Source organism: Orcinus orca, chromosome 12 (genome assembly GCF_937001465.1).
Source record: "Orcinus orca chromosome 12, mOrcOrc1.1, whole genome shotgun sequence".
NCBI classification, from domain to species: Eukaryota; Metazoa; Chordata; class Mammalia; order Artiodactyla; family Delphinidae; genus Orcinus; species Orcinus orca.
In genome coordinates, this window is record NC_064570.1 from 77,060,862 (window position 1) to 77,084,190 (window position 23,329).

The 23,329-nt window shown below is 35.1% G+C and overlaps 1 protein-coding gene across 16 annotated transcripts in view; it reads right to left on the minus strand.

Moving 5' to 3' along the window:
• The window catches only part of SENP6 (SUMO specific peptidase 6), a 103,055-nt gene that overhangs the window by 13,919 nt on the left and 65,807 nt on the right, over positions 1 to 23,329 (minus strand). For all 16 annotated transcript variants that reach the window (XM_033428604.2, XM_033428600.2, XM_033428607.1 and 13 more), the window contains 10 exons: positions 19,832 to 20,064; positions 16,310 to 16,480; positions 15,319 to 15,352; positions 14,722 to 14,916; positions 13,199 to 13,425; positions 11,774 to 11,880; positions 11,540 to 11,656; positions 5,486 to 5,608; positions 4,395 to 4,487; positions 606 to 1,036 (listed from right to left, as the gene is read on the minus strand). In XM_033428604.2, coding sequence (XP_033284495.1) covers positions 606 to 1,036; positions 4,395 to 4,487; positions 5,486 to 5,608; positions 11,540 to 11,656; positions 11,774 to 11,880; positions 13,199 to 13,425; positions 14,722 to 14,916; positions 15,319 to 15,352; positions 16,310 to 16,480; positions 19,832 to 20,064 — 1,731 coding nt within the window. The remainder of the gene's footprint in view (positions 1 to 605; positions 1,037 to 4,394; positions 4,488 to 5,485; positions 5,609 to 11,539; positions 11,657 to 11,773; positions 11,881 to 13,198; positions 13,426 to 14,721; positions 14,917 to 15,318; positions 15,353 to 16,309; positions 16,481 to 19,831; positions 20,065 to 23,329) is intronic.

Sequence of the window (23,329 nt, forward strand, 5' to 3'; positions counted from 1 at the left end):
TAGAAGTGAAGGGAAATAAAAAAGCAGAGGTTGGACCAGTGCCCTTTCTCCCACTGAAAATCATAAAGGAGAGAGAGTGAGGAACAGAAACTAGCTTTTAATTTGAATGTCAACAGCTATTTGGAGGAGAAAGCTTTAATTTCTGCCTCTTGCCCCTTGATCTCAATTGCCCATCTGTAAACTGAGAAGATCGAACTAATTTGCCTTAACAGATCTAAAACTGTGCAACTACTGTTTATGCTGAATAATTTCCTACAAAATAAATATAAGTCCAAGTTCCTATAAATGGAAAATGCAGACCTTGTACTATAATTTTAAAACTTCATTCTCTGTAAGGGTGAGGGGAGGAGACTCACTATAAAGGGGGCAAAAGGGAATTTTTCTGAGTAACGGAAAGGTTCTAAATCTTGATTGTTGTAGTGACTACATGACTATACATTTATCAAAGCTCACTGAGCTATACTTATGAGTGAACGTTACTGTAAGTAAATTATACCTCAATAAACCTGACTTAAAAAAAAAGTGTGCCCTGAAATCTTAATCCTATTTCTAAAAATTCCAACTTATTCTAATTCTTTGATTTTTTAAAACATTTAGAAACATACCTGTATGGTGCATAGAACTTAAATATTCATTCTGTAGGTCACTCTCACTTTTAGTCCTATCAACAACTTTCTGGCATGCAGATTCTCCTTTATTCGATTCTTCATTTTCACTTGCAGTATGATTTATTTTTTTCAGACTACACTTCACACTGCTAAGGTTTCTCCGATAACGAGGGTCACTTTCTTCCTGTTCATTATTTGAATCAATTACAGCTACGCAATGCTTTCTGTTTAGCATCTTCTTAATTACAGGCTTGGCAGCAGAGTTTTGAGAATAACTGTCCATTTCACTGGCTGAAGGTGAAGAAATACAACTGTCCTCTACAGTTGAACATTTTTGCGTGACTGTATTTTCATGGTAATGAGGATTAGGTTCATACTTTGGTTTTTCCAAACCAGGGAAACAAACAACAGCCAAAAACCAGTGTGCACTGTAAAAAACAAATGAAACTACTGAATATATTATTAGAAAAATTTATTATATTTGGCAATAAATATTAAATCTTTTTTCTAAAGGTTTTATAAACAAATTTATTAAGAATGCCCAATTTTTTCAATTCTCAAATTAATCCACTTGTTTATAGGATCATTGATTCATTAACAGAATACAATGTCTATTCAAAAATAACATAATTTTTGTAATAACATAATTTTTGTCAGAATTACATAGCCTGCGTTCACTTTTGCAAACAATCCTTTGAACATTTTCTTGCTTTTGGAATGAAAACGTCATTGTTTTCCAGGCAATTTAACAAAATGTAAATTACATCACTGCAATTCATCATTCCCATTTACCTTTCCTTTGCCCTATTTATGCCAAGGACAAATACTATCTAGCCTCAAGATTAAAATGTCTTCAGAAGTCTAATTAGACTTTACAATTTTGAACATTTTCTAAATATTGTAAGTAATAGCTTTTAAAAAATTTTATGTCTGTGTCTTTCTTATTAATGAGGTAGGAACTTCTTAATATTGAAAACATTAAATAATTCTTGTCTCATGCTATACTAAAATAAAATACACTAAATTGAGATAATACATCTAATCTAATCATCATCACAGAATTCCAAGTATTAGTAGAATTCCAGCTATCAAGTGGGTACTCATGATAGAGCTGAATTCAGGTAATACAGGTCCCAGCAGTAGGATATAAGCCATGAGTAAGATGCTGTACAGCTAAAAGTGGGTAATATTCATTAATCTAATTAATTTTATTAAGGGCTTACAATTAGCTAGGCACAGTGTTATATGCTGAGATACAATGAACAGGCTATAGATGTCAGATAATTTATTAGCTGAGCTCAATATATGTCACAGAGTAGGGTGTTCAGTAGATATTTGCTGAATGAAAAATGAATGTTGACATAGATAAAAGTTATTCTATATTCTGTTTCTGTAAAATATTAAATTCCCCCAAGGTACTACTAAGCAACAGCACTGTCTGTCTCTTCATCAGACAGTATGAGTAGAAAAGGTCACAGATGCTGGATTCATTCTCAGTATTGAAAAGGTCAGATAGAGGAATGCCTCTCTCCTCTTCTTAATTATTAATCTTCAGGATCCCAAGGACTTAGGTCAGGTGAGGCTAGGAGAAGAGCAGCACACCATCTTTCTCACTTCATCAATTCTAAGACACAGCTGATTGTAAGTCACATCTCAACTTCATAAAGGTTATAATGTGAAAATATGTGTTTTGAAAATTGATTAAATATGGTGTAATACAGTGACTCTCAACCTATAGCTGAAACCTACATCTATCACAGTTTTAAACATTTTTCAGCTATGACAATATGGATAAGCCATAGTTTTTCTGTTGCCTCGCCTAAAAACTTGGAAAAAAATCTTCCTTCACCTAGCTGAAAAGAGAAAGCTGAATCAGATACATCTGAGGTCACTTTCAACCTCTAAGAGCCAGGGTTTTGCTTTTATGATCCCTTTTAATATCAGCTACCTTGACCTTAAGCCATCAGTGGGAGAAGAGGCTAAAACAGGTAATTTCGCTTATCTTAAGATGAATTAGATCCAAACATCTAATTTCTGCTCCTTGTCAATTGCTACAATTTTTAACAAACAGCTTATAAACTTTTAGCTTAAAGAAATTACCGCCACAAGGAAAATTAAAAATAAAATAGATGACAAATACATAGCAGCCTAATCTAATTAGCTTTATCTCTTAAAAAAAAACCCCATGATCTGGAAGCTATTCTTTCACCTACAAACAGCACAGTTCTCTTGGTGAACACTTTACTAATTCTGTACCTTTGTTCATCCTCTACCTTTCACCAAGACGACTAAAAGCACTGAACGTAGCTTCTATCCACATCAGATGCTGTGACTAAGAGGGATATGCCTCTATTGCTAAATTGTGTGTACCTAAAATTATACTTTTATTTTAAATTTTTATAATTAATTTCTGACAAATGGCTTCCTATGTATATCTTCCCTTTGGCCTAGTGGGCAGCTCACTTGCTACTTTATATGACAAATTAATGTCAAGAAACTTTACTTTGAGGAAAATGAAGAAATTAAAGATTAGTTTTAAACTTAGTTTTAAATTTTTTTATGATACTATGTTTGACTCAAATATATATCTTTGAAGAAGGTGGGCTTTACAGCTATAACCAATGTTTTAACCTAGCCTACCTATCTTTGGCCGGGCTAATTAGGGGGCACAGGTTTTATGATTAAAGCATGATTATAAATAAATAGGATTTGATTATACTATAGAGTGAATTTGTTTTTTATAGTGGGGAAAAAAGCACATTCAGAAAATAGCTTGGCACAAACAGGCTTATTAGAAATAAACAATCTTACAGAATACCAACCTCAGATAAGGTTACTCTGCAACCATGATAAAATGAGACAAAGTAAGGCCATTTCATAATTTGTCTCAGCAGAGACAAATATAAGATCACAATGCAACCCCTCAAAATACCAAATATACTTTTTTTTGCTAAATGAGCGAATGCAACTTCTTTATCCAAACAAACCACTGCTTCCTTAGACCTTCCACCAAACCAAAGCCCAAATTCTTTTACTGCCTCTTTCAAACACACTTTTACTGAGAGGATCCATAGTCGCCCATGTTGTGTGTTCTCCCTTGAGGCAAGTACTAAACCCAAGTTGTCCAACTACAGGGGTATTCCTGGAGGTCTTTGGCTGGAGGACACAGGAAAATTAAAAAATGAAATACAAAAACTCTCAAGTTTAAGTTGTATAATAAGACTATCCTATACATCTATGCCTCTCTAGTCACTGGGGGAGAATAGACTGTCCTATACATCTATGCCTCTCTAGTCACTGGGGGAGAAAAACACAAAATGTTTACCACCCCCATTTACTTAGAAAATAGCTTTAAGTGGTAAACATGGTTTTCAGTGAGCAAATGACATAAATCCAGCCACCTTTTCTTCTTTTCGATTAAGAGCCAAAGTGTATCTTAAACTAAAGATTCAAATTATTCTATGTGACCTAATCACCATTCTGTACATAGCAGTCTTTTCTATATAGGATGTCTGCTAGACCACAAGCACCATTTTTAAAAGATGACATTATTCTACACTGATGAATAAAATGAAATTAGAAAGATCTCTTATCTAGTGTCTGTAAAATTCAGTATCTTATATGATTCACTGGAAAAGTATATTAATTTCCATAAAGTAAAGAATATAAGTGTCAATATATACAACAAATTTCAGAAAGAAGTTAAAAAATGGATGAATTATTCACCTCAAAAACACATCTGCTAAAAACTGCCATCATATTAACATAAAGGAAATTGTTACTCACGCTTCATTAAGGGGTACAAAAATAAAATCCTTTTCAAAAATATCTACATGCCGGGTCCATGTTTTTACTCTTCCATGTCGCTTCTGCTGTATTCTGTAAGACAAGAGAGAAACTATCAAGCTTTTGAAGTGTTTCTAGTGTTTCTGCCTCTATGCAGCAATTTATACATTACAAAGATTGAGATGTTAATAGATCAGTTGTATGATTTAACAAGTTGTGAGAAGAAAGCAGAACATCTGAGATGGAGCTGGGAAGATGGGAAACTGTCCGTCCCTGAATCTGGAAGAAAGAGATTATTTAATTCATCCTACTACTTACTAGGGTGGATCAGAGCTACTATTTTTATTGTTGCAGAACTGGTTTTAGCAATGATATCGAGAAGCATATCAGACCATGACGTATAAGAACTGAGGAGAAGAGAGCAGGAAAAGTGAGCACTATCTTACAGCTGGTGAAACAGGACAGAACCAGCACTGGTCAAAACCAACCACTACCATCAACTCTAAGAAGCAAAATCAGGGATCACTGGAATAGTAGAAAATATTATTAATATTATGCACAGCAGCCATCAATTCAAGACATTTAACAGCACTTATGACAAAAAATGTTCCAACTCTTTGTGTGTATCTTGTGACCAATTGCCAGCAAGTATTAGAGCTGGATGCAGTCACTATATGGAGAGGCATTATAAATAACTCAGGCCTCATATGTAGAATGTTGTTTCCTTAACTTGTCTGAGAAGAATTATCCAAAGAACTTATTAAAATTACAGATTCACAGGTTCCTCTGTTAGCTATTATGGATGGAACATCTAGGGTAAAACAGAGCAATCGGTATTTAATAAGTATTCAAGTAATTTTTCTTTTTTAAACTATCAGATATATTTGGGAAATACTGATCTAGATATCAGACCTAAAACCTTTATGAATTCCAGGTATTCTTGGAGTTTTAGAACATTATAAATTATATTAATTTTGCTAATTGAGAATGGAAGTAAAAAATGTTGCTTTAATACAAATAAGCGATTTTTTCTAAGTTAAACTTAAGTGACTTACTACATCTGTTAAATATTTTCAAAAAGCTTGACTTACGACAGATTAGTTGTTTCATGAAGATTTCTCCTCTCTCTCTGATTAAGGCGTTTATAGAAGAAAGAACTGAATACATGAATTCGGTCAGCTTCTTCTTTCTTCAATTTTTCAAGCACCAAATACCTGTTTTATAAAAAGTAATTCCAAATAGAATGAATTTAACAGTGTATACTAAAAACAGTGATCAAATATCTATTTAGCCACCATCAATCTCTATTCCTTTAAACTGAAAAACTCATAAACAAAATTTATTTCATATTCTAGACAATGATTACTATCAGATTATATGTAGGTAATAAGTGGTGTTTGAGAGTAAAACTAGGATTTGAAAGATCTAATCTTCTAAAACAAGGGCACATTTATGAACATTCATAGAAACATTATTTATCATACCCTAAAACTAGAAATGACAGAAATGCTCATCACCGATGAATGCAAAATGTGATATATCCATACAATGGAATATTATTTGGCAATAAAAAGAAATGAAGGACTTCCCTGGTGGCGCAGTGGTTAAGAATCCGCCTGCCAATGCAGGGGACACGGGTTTGAGCCCTGGTCTGGGAAGATCCCACACGCCACGGAGCAACTAAGCCCACGTGCCACAACTACTGAGCCTTTGCTTTAGAGCCTGCAAGCCACAGCTACTGAGCCCGCGTGCCACAACTACTGAGCCCACATGCCGCAACTACTGAAGCCCGTGCACCTAGAGCTTGTGCTCTGCAACAAGAGAAGCCACTGCAATGAGAAGCCCGTGCACCGCAACGAGGAGTGGCCCCCGTTCGCCGCAACTAGAGAAAGCCCACGTGCAGCAACGAAGACCCAATGCAGCAAAAAATATATTAAAAAAAATGAAGTTCTGATACATGCTGTAACATAGAAGAACCGTGAAAACGTTATGCTAAGTGAAAGAAGCTAGTCACAAAAGTCCACATATTGTATGATTCCATGTATATGAAATGTTCAGAGTATGCAAATCCAGAGATAGCAAGGAGACTGGTGGTTGCTTAGAGCTGGGGTGGGCTGGGGAAATGGGGAGCCACTGCTAATGGGTATTGAGGGTCTGTAGGGGGTGAAAATGTTCTAATATCGATGATGGTTGCACAACTGTCTGAACACACTAAAAACCACTGAATTATACACTTTAAATGGGTGAATTGTATGGTATGTGCTCTGTACGTCAATAAAGCTGCTATTTTTATGTTTTATGTTTATTTTGTTTTCAACAGTTAATAAACCATGACTAGCCATAAACTGCTTTTTATAAAAACAGAAAGAATCTGTACAGTGGTGAGGTTGTAACAATGACTCTTTAAAGTAATCTTACATCAGTTCTAATTTTTCCTTGCCTTAGTTGTTTTTTTCTATAGGTCTATATCAAGACAAATAGAAATGGTTTATATTACACAGAGAAATTATGATATATTAAATTTAATTATTTATGCTCCAAACTACCTCAAAGGAGCTATGCAAATTCAAGCTTATGAGCATATTCATCTTATTAAAATGAGGAGAGTATGAAAGCCTTGTGAAACCTTACACAGAAAGAGCCAAGTACCCAGAAGGCACATCTTTGAGACCTGTCACTTCTGTCATAATATTTGATAATTCTAAAGCTCAAGTTCTGATGAAAAGGACCTAACTTACAGATTGCTTGCTTTAGGGCAACTCAGTGTGCCCCGACAAAAGATATAAGACAGTGAATCACCTAATGACACAGTTTAAATGAATCGCTGAATTCTACATCTATATTCAAAACAGAGAATGTAGTGAACTGGACTTGAATTTAGGGACTACACCATAATGGGTGAACCATGCTGCTTTTACCATTACAAACTACAATAGCTATTTTGTAAACTGAATTGAATAAAAAAAGGGATAGTTCAACTTAAAAAAGAAAGTTATTGGTGATTTAAGAAAATGGGCTCTACTTCATATATAAACAAATCCACGCTTTATTTTTGTAAATGAAAGAAATTTATTTGAAGATAAAAGGATTTTCATACAGAAAACTTAAAAAGATCTACAGACATACTAGAAATAAAAGAGTTTTAGCAAGATGTCTGGCTATACGGGCAAAATATATTTCTTGTTGAAATCCTCAAAAATGTTACGTATCAGTTGTCTCCAAATTGCATAAATTTCGCGGAGGGTTCCTCAAGCTAGCGCCGCTGACATTTTAAGCCAGATAATGCTTTGCTGTGGGGGGGGTGTCCTGTGCAGCATAGGGTGCTTGGCCTTACCTCTGGCCTCTACCCACAGATGGTATCAGCACGCATCCCTTCCTTTTGTGAGGACCAAAATGCCCAAAGTGCCCCCAGTGCAGAATCACTGATCCTGTGCAATTACAATCAAAATCTCAAAAGGACTTTAAAAATGGAATCTGGGACTTCCCTGGTGGCGCAGTGGTTGAGAGTCCGCCTGCCGATGCAGGGGATGCGGGTTCGTGCCCTGGTCCGGGAAGATCCCACAATGACGCAGAGTGGCTGGGCCCATGGGCCATGGCCGCTGAGCCTGCGCGTCCGGAGCCTGTGCTCCGCAACGGGAGAGGCCACAGCAGTGAGAGGCCTGCGTACCACAAAAAAAAAAAAAAAAAAAAAAAAAAGGAATCTGATGGGCTGATTCCAAAGTTTATCTGAAAGAATCAAAAGGTCAAGCATATCCAAAACATTTGTGAAGAAGAGTATGGCGGAGAGCTTGCCTTTCTATTACAGATAACAAGAATAAAGTAACACTAATCATGGCAGTGTGGTACTGATGCAGGAATAGGTGCACGGCCAACGGAACAAATTATACAGCCCCGAAAACAGACCTGTGCAACTATGTTATCTTAGCGTAACAAATCCTAGAGGAATTAAGGACTTAAAAGTGAAAAAACAAAACTTCAAAAAGCCTTTTAATTTAAAAAAACTAGTTTTGTCTTTCTAATATAGATCCATAAGCATTTCTGTGACTATATATAGTTCTGGGTCTTTTTATGTACATCTATTAGAATTATTAATTTTAATTAAAACAACTAAGTCTCTTATTTTAGAATTAAAGGGAAAATCCAAGTTTATTACAAAAAAACTTTTGGGAATTTCTTTCATTTTGGGATTTCTTTCCATTTCTTTCATTTGTTTTTTTCTTTCTGTATAAATCATTTAAATATTGGATGTCATGGTGAAGCTGTTCACCTGCTATTTTATAAAGCAGACAATCTAACAATTCAATCATGACATTTAGTTACAGGATGAAGTTAAAAGATGATTTTAAGGTTTTGAAAATAATTTTTATTAAAATTATTCTTTTTCCCTGCATTTTATTAACATTCTCTAGATGCAATGCCTTTCTACTTTTTATAATTCTGGCAAACTGTTTAAAGGTTTGTTTCTAACTTGTAGAGTTAGAAATGGAAAAGAATGAGCAGCTCTGGTAGCAACTGAATTACTTATTTTTAATAGTGAAGTTTTAAAAAGTTTCCTCTTTTCGGGACTTCCCTGGTGGCCCAGTGGTAAAGAATCTGCCTTACAATGCAGGGGACACGGGTTCGATCCCTGGTCAGGGAACTAAGATCCCACATGCTGCAGGGCAACTAAGACTGTGTGCCACAACTACTGAGCTTGTGCACCTCAACTAGAGAGCCCGTGTGCCGCAAACCACAGAGCCCACGTGCTCTGGAGCCTGCACGTCACAACTAGAAAGAGAAAACCCACAAGCCACAACTAGAGAGAAACCCGTGAGCCGCAATGAAAAGCCTGCATGCTGTAACAAAAGATCCTGCATGCCTTGATGAAGATCCCATGTGCCGCAACTAAGACCTGACACAACCAAAAATAAATAATAAATCTTTAAAAAGAAGTTTCCTCTTTTTAATTCACTTCTAAGGAATGTCATGAGATGAATATAAACAAAGATTTTTTAAAAATCATGGATTTTGGGCTTCCCTGGTGGCGCAGTGGTTGAGAGTCCGCCTGCCAGTGCAGGGGACATGGGTTCGTGCCCCGGTCCGGGAAGATCCCACATACCGCGGAGCGGCTGGGCCCGTGAGCCACGGCCGCTGAGCCTGCGCGTCCGGAGCCTGTGCTCCGCAACGGGAGACACCACAGCAGTGAGAGGCCAGCGAGCCGCAAAAAAAAAAAAAAAAAAAATCATGGATTTTGTTAGATTTTCTATCTTATTTGGAATAGATCTGCATCAGAAAGGCAGAACCTGTAGATAATGTAAGTTTACTGTATAAAATTTGCTCTAAAGTTTAACTATATGATGTCAAGGGGCCTCCTGAAAATATATAAAGAATTTCAAAAGAATAAAAAAAGACTATAAAATCTCTGTTGTAATGTGAAAAATACAGATTTAAGTATGAAATAGAATAAACTAAAATATAAACAAAACACAGGAGTTCAATTTATTTTTTAGATCCAACTATGTGCTTTCAAAAACAAAAAGACATTTTAAACATAAAGACTTAAACAGGTTAAAAGTAAAAGGGTGAAGAAACATACATCATGCATCAGCAAACACAAACCAAAAGAAAGCTGGAGTAGCTATATTAATTTTGAACAAAGTAGGATTAAAAACAAGGAGATTATCAAGAATAAACAGGAACATTATGTAATGATAAAGGGGTTGATTCTCCAAGAAGACATAAACATGTATGTACCTAACAAGAGAGCTTCAAAATACATAAGGAGAAATAGACAAATCAATAACTGTAGTTGGAGATCAACGACTTTCTCAATAATTACAGAACAAAGTAGGTGGAACATCAGTAAGGACAAAGACCATTTGAATAGCACTAGCACAACGTGACCTAGCTGACATTCACAGAACACCACTTTATCCAATAACAGCAGCACTGTTCTACACAATCACTTAAGATTTTTCAGTAGCTTGGTTTGTTAAGGTAGTATACATTAGGATTAAGAGAACACATCTTTTTTTAATTAATTAATTTTTGGCTGCATTGGGTCTTCGTTGCTGCACGTGGGCTTTCTCTAGTTACGGTGCGAGGGCTTCTCGTTGCGGTGGCTTCTCTTGCTGTGGAGCACAGGCTCTAGGCACCCGGGCTTCAGTAGTTGTGGCACACAGGCTCAGTAGCTGTGGTTCGTGGGCTCTAGACCACAGGCTCAGTAGTTGTGGTGCATGCGCTTAGTTGCTCCATGCCATGTGGCATCTTCCCGGACCAGGGCTTGAACCCGTGTCCCCTGCATTGGCAGGTGGATTCTTAACCACTGCGCCACCAGGGGAGTCCCTCCAGCAGCTTTTAACAACCAGTTTTTTTAAAAAAATATTGTCTTCTGATATACATTTGAATAAACTAGAAAATACTGGAGAGCACTAAACACACTGATAGTTAAGTTCTGTTTTGTTTCATACACACATCCATCTTATATCACAAAGCAGTAAACACATACAAATTTATACATGTATAAACACATTACACATACATGTATTCATGTATATGTATATGTTATGTGTATTCTGGGTCATGACATAAGCCCTTCTAGGAGAGCTTCTTGATTCCTCATATTTCCCAAACCCCAGAGAGAATGAAGCTTTCTTTTTCTGCTATGTTTGTACCATGTTAATGCTTCTGCCAATACTTTAATCCCACATTCGTGTTCCCTATAAAATCATAAACTTTTAACACAGTACCTGCCACAAAGTTGGCACTTGGTGAACATTTATTGAAGGAAACGAGTGAAATCATACTTTTGTCCTTGCTCAACAAATTATTACCTAACCTAGGGTAGTAACAATTTTAGACGCTTTAAATACTACAACACTGATAATATAATAAGCTATCATTTATGATCACTTTGCATGTACCAGGTATTTTTCCTAGCACTTGAAATGTATATCTTATTTAATTCTCATGATCCTTTTAGATATTATTTTTCCCATTTTTAAAATGAAGAAACATTCACAGAGACATTAAATAACTTTTCAGATGTCATACAGTAAGTGGCAGTGATGGAATTCAAAATCCAAACAATTCTGACTCTAGAAAATACATGTATACAGTATAAAATGTTAAAAATTTGCTAAAGGTCTAGGAGAAAATTAACTTACTTCAAATAAAAGTCTATAATAACATCATTTAAAAATTCTCCTTCACTTAGACAATGCAGGTCCTCATTAGTAACGGAGATGCCTCCCTTAGCTGGAGGTGGTGGATATACTATCAATCTGTAACAAAATTTTAAAAAATAAGCCAACAAATAAAAATAGGTATGCATAAAACCAAAATGTAATAAAACAGAGAAGAAACTTAAGAGTGTTGCAAATGTAAAGGAATCCTCTCACTTTTCTACAGGGCCCATGAAGATGGTGTGGCTCTCTCCAGTTTCCTCATCATCAAAAAACTGGAATTCATGTTTGTTTTTAAGTTGTATTTTAGATTCAAGGGACACCTGGTAAAGAAAATTAAATTATCAATTCACAAAATCAATTTGAAACATTTTCAATAAAAGAAGTACAAGGCAAGAATGCTTTTCAATTTAAAAAGATTAAAAATAAGAAACAGGCAAAACTAGGGTCAACTTTCTTTTTATCTGTAGCTTCCAGAACAGTGATACTCTTCCAATTTTTGTAACTGGTTTTCCAGTATCCTAAGATCTCAACCATCCATATTAAATTAGATTATGTTAGTAAAATCCAAAGAACAGATAGTGTTTTTTTCTTCTAGGAGTGTAGGCCTACCTAAGCTCAGGCAATCCATGGAATATGGGAGCAGAGGCTCAGGGAACAGAGTCTACTGAGCTTCAGTTCTCCAGAATCAAGGAATCCTTAAAGAAAGAGCCTTCCATTGAAATATGAGTCCATCACAGCTGCCTTAGGGCTCCAGCTGCTCTTTTCTTCCTCTGGCATTATCTCCTGTAGCCAATTCTGCAAAAGAAGGGGAATGGTTCCCCTTCCTCCCTCTATTCTTTTCTTCAACCCACTAACTGTGTGAATAGCTCTTTTCTGGTGAAGCCTTGCTCAACTTCACCAATAATATGCCTTGGATAGCCAGCCCTATTTCCAAATTTGTAGGCAGATGAAAGATTTAATATGTCTAATAAATTGTCAGCATTTCTAATAAATTGTCAGCAAACTTCAGTTGCTGTGATAGGTAAGTCATATTGATTAACATTATGTGTTATAGTAGTACTTCAGCCTTCGATTCAGGTAGCTTCAGAGTCACCTACTACATAATCCGTTATTCTAGAATTAGTTGAGAGTCAGAATCAAACGGTATACATTCTTCCTTTCCAAGTTTTCAACCATGTAGGCACACGTTACACATAAATGGACAATACATCAGGGACCAAAATTCCTTTATTTGTACTGAAGCCAATGTCACCACTGGGAACCAACAGCAAATTTAAGAAACAGAGTAACAATCGATTTGAATGTAGCACTGTACGTATATGTATGTTGAGAGTGAGGGAAAAAGAAAACAGGATGAGAGAAAAAAAGGAGACAAAAAGTAAAGATAAGAACAGAATGTGGAAAGGAACTAAAATAAAAATGCTCCTGAGACTTGTACCAATTACAATTTGTGTCACAAATAATCCACCACCATTAATATTTCGACACAAGGTAGTTTACAGATCACATATAAAAGCAAATAATTCTGAAATGGAATTAAAAGGATCTAACTCCAAATGAGCAATATGATAATGAACCACATTTCCCTTTAAAGGTACCATTTAAAATTACATTAAAAACATTAAAAAATGTAATTACATTTTTAATTTTGTTTTCTTTCTGCACACAACTTCCTTTGCTGCTCTCTTCACACGTTCTTGTACAGGCAACAAGTCTGCTATTGGCTTCATCAAAGGGAATTTTCGCAAAAAAATTTGACACATTATTCTTTATACCAATGTCAGTAATGATATTTTCAAATACCATATTTGTCTGAGGATCAAGGCCATTTTGAAAAATTAGAATTATGTATTGTTCTTCCAAATCTGAAAAGAAATCAATATAACTGTAAGTATAAAGGAAAAAAAATAAGTAAACAGATACCAGAAAAAAAGTAACAACTAGTTATTTCCAAGAGTATCACCAGAAATCCTAGTATAAATGTTCAAAACACAGTTTGGCATACAGTGGATATACAATACTAGAATAAAGACCAATGACAGTGTCACCTAACAATGTCACCTAAGTTATTAAAAGAAAGGAACCAGAACACATTACTCTAGCAGCAGCTCAAGAACAAATCTATCCATAGATGTAACTAATTTATTTCATCTAATAGAATCCAAATATATTAGTTTTAAATATATAATCAGTTAACATTTTTGTCAAACACAAATAAGAAATTGCCAAGTGAATTGGTATCTCTAGATTTAACTGTAAAAACTGCTATTCAGGGCTTCCCTGGTGGCGCAGTGGTTGAGAATCTGCCTGCCAATGCAGGGGACACAGGTTTGAGCCCTGGTCTGGGAAGATCCCACATGCCGCGGAGCAACTAGTCCCGTGAGCCACAATTACTGAGCCTGCGAGTCTGGAGCCTGTGCTCCGCAACAAGAGAGGCCGCGATAGTGAGAGGTCGGTGCACCGCGATGAAGAGTGGCCCCCGCTTGCCGCAACTAGAGAAAGCCCTCGCACAGAAACGAAGGACCAACACGGCCATAAATAAATAAATAAAATTTAAAAAAAACCCAAAAAAACCCTGCTATTCACTAATGTGCCAACTCTTGCAACTTTAATAGTAGCTATCACTTACTCATCATTAAGCTGAAGCAGCAATTACTGAGGAAAAATATTTTACAACTAATCATGCTATAACCACAAACGTTAGAGGGGAGGGAAACAAAATGGAGAACCACACTGATTTATTGTAGAGGATTGAAGACCTGTTCGATGAACGTTCAAACTTCCTAATCAGGCTAAGTTTCAAGGTTTCCAGATTGATCGCTGATTTACTGTTAGAACTCCTATCAGTACATTTAAACAAAACAAAACAAACAAAAAACTCATTTTATTCAGATCATACAGTGTTAAAATAAAGAGTATATATCTTTTGAATTTTAACCCATTTTGAAAACTTTCTACATGGGTAAACCCGGGTTTTATCTTCAGAACTTCCACTTTCTGTGGACTTTTCCTCACCTATAAAATGAGAGAAGTAATATCTATCTTACAAGGTCACTGTAAGGATTGTAATTAAGATACATCTAAGGTATCTATCAAAGTCGACTCACGTTCTGCTAAACAATGTATTGTATGTATTACTATATTTGCTCTACATAACTTACTTGTTAACTTATTTATTCCTTTACAGTCATTCCGAACTTTATCCTCCATGTTCATCTGCAGTTGCATGCTCAGTTTCTGATAAACTGCTGCAGTCGTCTGAAGAAACACTACTGGTAATTTTCGGACATTACACCACTCACATTTTGTTAGATCAGAGGTATTTAAAGTAATCCCTACAGGTTCCTTTTCTGGTTCTGGAGAAAAACAAATGGAAAATAAATCAGTTCTTAAGAGGGCAAAATCATGAATGGAGGAAACTGTAAGGAAGTACAATTTTAAAGTTAAGTACATATTTATTATACTCTGTAAACAGTAACTCTAGTGGGAAATGAAGGAAAATCTTTGATCTTAAAGAAGATCTACATTTTTTCCCAGATGGAAAGAGGATTCTAATGAAGCATACTTAAAAAATTAAACATAGCTTTTGTGATGTTACAGTATGAAATTACACCATTAAGGTATAATGCCTTTTGTTAAGATGTATGTAATAACTAACCATCTTAATGAATTCTAAGAATATCATTTATTTTTTATTCCATTGAAGTGTTTTAGTGTAAACAAAGCTTTAGTGAGCAGTAGGATATAAAATAGCTTACCTTCTAGCTGTATCTTGATAAAATCTAAACAAAACTAAAAAATAAGATACGTTAGTAACAATCATAGATTTCTTAAGATTTTGCTACAAACACCCTAAATGACATGTTATTTGGGACTTAGCCCACATAAGGCAGAAAAACTGATCCATGTACTGCATTCCTCTATCTGGCCTTTACAATACTGAGAATGAAGTCAGCCTTTGTTGAAAACATAGTTGGAAATAGACAGTTAGGGACACCAAGTTAAGACATTTAAAATAAAGGCTTTTACAAAATAAGTACAGTGCTGTAGGAAGATTAACCTACCAACAATGTATAGGATACATTAGAAAGAAGAAAAATTATGACTTAGAAGGCAGGTTAAGGAGATTATGTTAAAATTTTAATAGAAAATATACATTTGAATTGGATTGGTGGTAGTAGAGTAATAAGGAGACAGGTATGACAGGTAAGATAAAGGGACTATAGAAAGTCCTTTGGGCTTTATGGACACTGAACTAGTTCAAAACCACAATGCCTCTTGAGTGGCCACTGTAGTCCACTAATCTATTTCTAGGAGTTGCTATGTTACAAGACATTTTTCTGCAGACCACAAAGCTTTTGGATTCTTCTTTCTCTCATACAGTTCTTTAAAATACTCTTTTCATGCATCGAGCTAGCATGAGAATAAAATGATAACACACTGGAGGGTAATTCTAACTCAGTGAGAACAAGCATCTTCCTATGATGAATACGTACTACCTTGAATATTACATCATGATTAAAAAAAAATTTTTATTGGAGTATATATAATAAATTTTTTACCCAGTAATTTTTATGGTGAGTAGCAATTTACAATTGTTTATATATTCCTAAGCAATTTGAAATCTTGAAATAATTTTAATATTCTATTAAATATTTTAACATAAATTTTAAAATATTACATATTAGCCTCAGCCATGAAATTTTGAATCTTATAATTGGTACAGTAAAGAGCTTAGAAGGTACTTACAATTACAGGCTCTATTAATAGTCGGCAGAGTGTTCCTACTCGTATACTTCGACAGTTTAAAATTACGCTATCAAAGGAACTTTGGCAGCTTAAAGATACAGGATCAACTAAAGTTTCTTGAGAAATCACTTTGCGACGTTTTAGAGGTATGTTGATAATAGAATTACCAAACTGAAAAAGGAAAAAAAATTTTCACTTAATAAGTTACTAAAACAAAGCTGCAAACTAAGTAGACATATGCAAAGAAGACCCAACATAAGAAATATAATTATTGGGACTTCCCTGGTGGCACAGTGGTTAAGAATCCTCCTGCCAATGCAGGGGACATGGGTTCAAACCCTGGTCCGGGAATATCCCACATGCTGCAGAGCAACTAAGCCAATGCGTCACAAGTACTGAGCCTGCGCTCTAGAGCCCACGAGGCACAACTACTGAGCCCGTGTGCTGCAACTACTGAAGCCTGTGCGCCTAGAGCCCATGCTCCACAACAAGAGAAGCCAGTGCAATGAGACGCCCACACACTCTAACAAAGGGTAGCCCACACTCGCTGCAACTAGAGAAAGCCCACGCACAGCAACAAAGACCCAACACAGCCAAAAATAAACAAATAAATATTTTTTTAAAAAGAAATATAATTATCAAGACATAAGACTGATTTTATTTCAACAGTGTTAGATGAAGTAAATATTTATTGATTCTATAACAATAACAGTAAACCCTTCTATTTTATCTTGCTATATTTTATCTGGATATTAATTGAAATGCCAGTAATAGCACAGCAGTGAGAAATGGTACTCTGGGAATCAGACAGCCTGGGTTCAAAGCACAACTATGCTACCTTTTAATGATCTGATCTTGTAAAACGTAATAACTCCTACTAAAGTTTTGGTTTCCTAAGCTAAAATGTAAGAGTATTTACTCGAATTAATGCATATAAGCAGCTTAGCACTGTGCTTCATGCACAGTAAAATGCTGGATAAAAGTTAGCTAGTAATAGTGGTAGTGGTTGTAGTATTTGGATTAAATTAGCAGCTCTTTAGAAAACATATAATTTAGGAAAATGGTTATTTATTATAAAATGATGCTTCTTTATATATTAAAAAGTGTTAAATGACTTGATCTGTTAAGATTTCACAGTCACTCTCAAATGCAAATTAATCATAATATAAAAATGTATTTTATATAAATATACTTTAAATTAAATGTAATTAAAAGTAAAGTTATTATGTTAAAAACCTTATTATCATCACAAGAATAAAACATGATCTTGATTAAAAACCAAGAGGAAAAAAAAATGTCCACTGCACAAAATAGTCACTACTCCCATTATCCCTCTAGAGACATTTCTGTGATCTATGTCACAGGAAAAAATATGTATTAAAACAAAATGTGATACACACACACATATTTATTTCTGTAAATTGCTTTCTCAGGCTTATTAACAGATTTATCATGAATATTTTCCCAGGTTATTAACAGAAACCTATTAGAGCAGTTTAAAAACTTTTTTTAGCTTTAGAATTATTTCTTCAAATGAGACGTTATTTAGCTCAATAATAAGTTAGATAATTTAAGAGCTGCTCCAGCTGAATCCATAGTGGAGAGACTGAGTCTAGAACTTGGGCGGTCCACATCCTCCCAAGGGGCCTGTAAACTGGCACAGAGGAACCCGTACTATTCAGTGTGTCAGTGTAAAAACTGCTCACAAATTCATGGATATCCACGTTTATTTAACTGAGCCCTCCTATGCTGGACATCTGAGTTCTTTCTGACCTTTCCCCATGACACAATATTCTCTGGCAAGCATTTTTGCAGCTAAATCCTCGAATATACAATTATCACCAAATTGCACACCAGCATAATTATACCAATTTACACAGCCAATATTCCATTCCTCCAAACACTAGCCAAGAAGAAATACTACTATAGTTTAAATTTTTTAGCCATCTAACACTTAAAATATTTTACTTTAATTTCTTTTTTAGTACTTTACTTAAAAAAAAAAAACCTCTATTCATACCCTTTACTCATTTTTCTATGGTTTGCTTCTATTTCTTGATTTTTAAGAAATTAAAAATATATAAAGGACCAACTCATACTTTGTCACATACTTCACTATTTTTTCTCATTTGCATTACCTATCAAATTCTGTGGATGGTGTTTTGGTTCACTGTTCTGTATCTTCCATTTAATCAAATATATTCATTTCTTCATTTATTATTCTTGCTTGTACTGAAATGTTTGGAAAGGTATTCCCCAAGATTATATTAAAAATATCAATCTATATTTTTTCTATAATTTTTTCTATAATTTTAACTATATTTTATTATAGCTATTTTGTTTTTCATTTCTTACACTTCCTATCTTCATCAAACATGTATGGTTCCATATTTTTATCTATAACTTCTAGAATTCCTGACATATGTACATACACATATAACTTTTTAACATACAAGTTTTTTAAAGTTCTTTTTACAAAAATAAGAAAATATGCATATTTCTGCATCTTGGTATTCTCACTAAGCAGGGCCATGTAGAAATCCTAAAAGTCATTGATATAGCTCTGATTTTTATTGTCAGTGGCTGCATAACAGTCCATGGTATAGATATAGTTTCTTCAGCCATTTCTATATTAATGGGCAATGATTATGTTTGCTAATAATCATATTTATACATACAGTCTAAGCACTGGAGATAGAGGATTCCTTTGAGATTGAGTCTAGGGAATGAATTACTTGGTCATTCAGTATACCTTTTAAATATTTTAGTAGATGTTTTACATTGCTTTCCCAAAAGGCCATAACAACTTAATTTTTTTTTCATCAGCATATAAGGAAAGTACCCTTTGCCTTGGATTGTTGCCAGTAGTACATATTAATCGATTTTGCATTAATTTTGAAAGTCTGTTAAGTACATGGTTATATTTCATTTTCTTTAATATGTACTTTTTCTATAAAAGTTTATTACCTGAATTTTCTCTTCTTATCTATTCCTATCTTCTTTTATTTTTTTTCCTCTAATTTTTAAAAGAGGACTAAATTCTGTCCCTTGGTCTATTATAGATATTAGTGTATGTTATCTGCATTATTACAAATATTCCTTTCTAGATCTATTGTCTATAGACATAATTTCTGTTATCCTTTGCCATCTGAGTATTTTAAAAATTTTATACAGTAAAATATAAAATATAGTAAAACCACAATATTATGGTAAAATACACCCAAGTTAAAATGACCTTTTCCTGCCCACTAGATTATACAAGTATATTTACACTTACATTTCACTTACTATAAGGTTATTGTTGTTTCTTGCTGAACTTTTTACACTTTAAGCCTTTAATTTAAATTTATTTTTGTATGTGTTTTAATGTTCTTTCAAATAATCTTCCAAGTGTTATTTTAAGTCCTACTTCATGACTAATTCATTCTTCTCCTAAGATACTGCCAAATTGTCCTCCCCCCCAAATATTTACATACCAAAGGAGACTTAATCTGAATAAATGTCAATAAATATGAAAAGTACCTGGTCTTTCATTCTTGCTTTTCTTGGCAAGGTAACTGTATTTAATTCTGAATCTGCTGGAATGCTTCTTAGTTCATGCTCTACTCTACAGGTGTTTTCATTTAGTGCTGCTTCTACTTTTCCCGTGGATGGTGCTGGGGATGAACATGCTGAATCAGCAGGTTGAGGAGAGATGCTTTCTCTTCTGTTAGTCCTATCACTGTCATCATCATCATCATCACTGGACAAAATGACTACAAAGAAAATGTTAAATACTTCAGATATTTCATTCCTGTCAGTTAAAAATGTAAACACATGAACAAAGTGGGAAATATATTTGCTTTCAATCTCCTCCAGATCTGAGATTAATAAAAATTAAGATATAATTCATTCTATCTGATGAAAAGTTAAATTTGGAGAACAATTAGAACTGACATTTTTTTAAACAACATACAAATGTAAAATTGATTCTACAGTCCACCACAATCACCCACACAGAAACATACACAAGTTACAGCAAAAATTAAATGTTTATCAGTAGGTTTATTTCAGAGTTCCAGAAAGTCTTAGGTATGAAGATAATCTGCATATCAATTATTCACAAAATAGCACGCATTTTAAATGTGTGTAAAATTGCATGTGACCAAATTATTTTATCTCACACAAGGAATCACTAACATCACAACTGGTCTTTGGGAGAACTTGGACCAGTGCTTAATGCTTAATAAATCTTGTTTAGTAAATGAACGTGGGCAAGACATTATATTAAGGTAATTTGCTCTTCTACCACGTACTCATTATTGAATCTTATCAAACTCATCTCTATATTGTAATTGCACAGAGCCAGCACACTGCACTTGGGTCAAATACTAACTCCTTGCCCTGGTTCATAAATTTACGTAATCTGGCCCCACTCTACTTTCTCATACTACTCCATTTTTCCCTCTTTATGTTCCAGGTATACCAGCTTTTTTCTGTTCCTCTAACACCACCACCAGGTATACCGGCATTTTTTCCAGGTATACTGGCATTTTTTCTGTTCCTGTCTGACTGTAATTCCCCTAACACTTTTTTGCATTTTGGTCATCAAATATTAGCTTAAATACCACTTTTTGATTGACCACCCAATCTAAAGTAGCACACAGGTACTTATTCACATCAACTAATTTAAATTTCTGTTGTCTTTTGTTGTGGATGTTTACTTGCTCATTTGTCTCTCCCCACTAATATAAACTGTAAAAGAGCAAAAATACTGCCTTGCTTACTGCTATATTCCCAGCATCTAAAACTGCTTGGCAAAGAAAGTCATGTATTGAACAATGTATAAACTTGTACGAGCAATTTTCTTTTTCCGTATCATACACATAAATGCTTAGTTAATATTTTTTGAGTCATATACAAGTCCCAGAGAGGCATCACCCCTAGCATCACACCATTCATCTTTTTTATTTTGCTATCCAGTCTCAGGAGCAAATGCTAAAGTTGATCTTTTTCAGAACTGGTATTTTATTAACACAAAAGCTAACAGGCCAGATTAGAAGGTCCAAGCTGATTTACACACACTTGAAAATTAGGGTCTTGCCACTTACTAGCTATTTGCCTCAGTTCTCCTCTGGATACTGGGGACAATAAAGTCCTATTTCAAAGGACTGTCTTAAGAACAAATGAGTTAATATGTAAAAGGTTTATAGCATAGTGTCTGTCATACGTAAGCTTTAAAAAAGTCCATGAACTGCTTATGTTGTTTATGAAAAGCTAAGCAGAAATACATATTAAATGGTAAGCCTAGTGTTCAACCTACCGTAATTTTTATTGTGCTTCAGAAACATTAAAACTTCTATAGCTACTCTATCAAAAACTTATTTTAACTAGAGCATGGACTTGAGGATATGGGGAGGGGGAGGGGTAAGCTGTGACAAAGTGAGAGAGTGGCATGGACATATATACACTACCAAACGTAAAACAGAGAGCTAGTGGGAAGCAGCCGCATAGCACAGGGAGATGAGCTCAGTGCTTTGTGACCACCGAGAGGGGTGGGATAGGGAGGGTGGGAGGGAGGGAGACGCAGAGGGAGGAGATGTGGGGATATATGTATACGAATAGCTGATTCACTTTGTTATAAAGCAGAAACTAACACACCATTGTAAAGCAATTATACGCCAATAAAGATGTTAAATAAAAAAAAAAACTTATTTTAAAGCCCCAATACTGCAACAGATAGAATTGTACTACACAGCTCTTGTTTTATTAACTTAAAATAGAGGTTGTGCTCAATGGCACCATAACTGTAAAGTAAATGGGGAGAGAGTATGCAAAGATGACGACAGTTAAAGAGCTGTTTTCATAGCTGCTTTGATTCTATATAAAACATGGAATATATTCTATATGAATATATGTAAGATTCTGTATCAGGGTCTGCTATGGACTAAATTCTGTCCCTTCAAAATTCATATGTTGAAGCCCTAATCCCCAATGCAACTACATTTGGAGACAGGGCCTATAAAGAGGTAATAAAGGTTAAATGAGGTCATAAAGGTGAGGCCTTAATTTGAAAGGACTGGTGAAATAGGAAAAAGAGATGACAGAAATCTCCCTCTCCCTCTCTGCGCAAGCACAAAAGAAAGGCCATGTAAATACACAGAAAGAAGGTGGCTATCTGCAAGCCTGGAAGAGAGGCCTCACCTGATGGCACCTTAATCTTGGAGTTGCAGCATCCAGAACTGTGAGACAATAAATCTCTGTTGTTTAAGCCCACTCAGTCTATAGTATTCTGTTACGGCAACCCAAGCTGACTAATATATGGTCTTTGCATTTACATTACAAACTTGTTCCATAGAAATCAGCCTATCTTCCTCCTCACTTCATTCTAGGCAATGTTCAAAAGTTACTCTATCAAGTAACTTTTTCACCTACCTATCTCAAATTCCACCACTTATCTAAAATTGCAAGCTTCTTCACTGTGACACTTGTCACTCTCTATTTCCTGGACCTGCTTCACTTTTCCACATAGAGTTTATCACTACTTGAGACATTGTACATTTTATTATTTGACCACCAAGAACAGAATAAAAGCTTCATAATAATAAAATATTTTAATAGGAATACAAATTTAAGAATGATAAAGTATATAGAGACTTTGCAACTAGAAAAATCTGTTTTTTTAAAATCTACACTTTGGGGCTTCCCTGGTGGCCCAGTGGTTGAGAGTCCGCCTGCCGATGCAGGGGACACGGGTTCGTGCCCTGGTCCAGGAAGATCCCACATGCCGCGGAGCGGCTGGGCCCGTGAGCCATGGCCGCTGGGCCTGCGCGTCCGGAGCCTGTGCTCCACAACGGGAGAGACCACAGCAGTGAGAGGCCCGCGTACCGCAAAAAAAAAAAAAAAAAAAAAGCAATAGTAATATTATTAATAATAATGTTACTGAATACAGTCAGGATTTCTTTGGAGTTCTGTTTGAACATCAGGGATGTATAGCCACAATATTAATTTAATGTAAATTAATTTGAAATAATTCTGTGT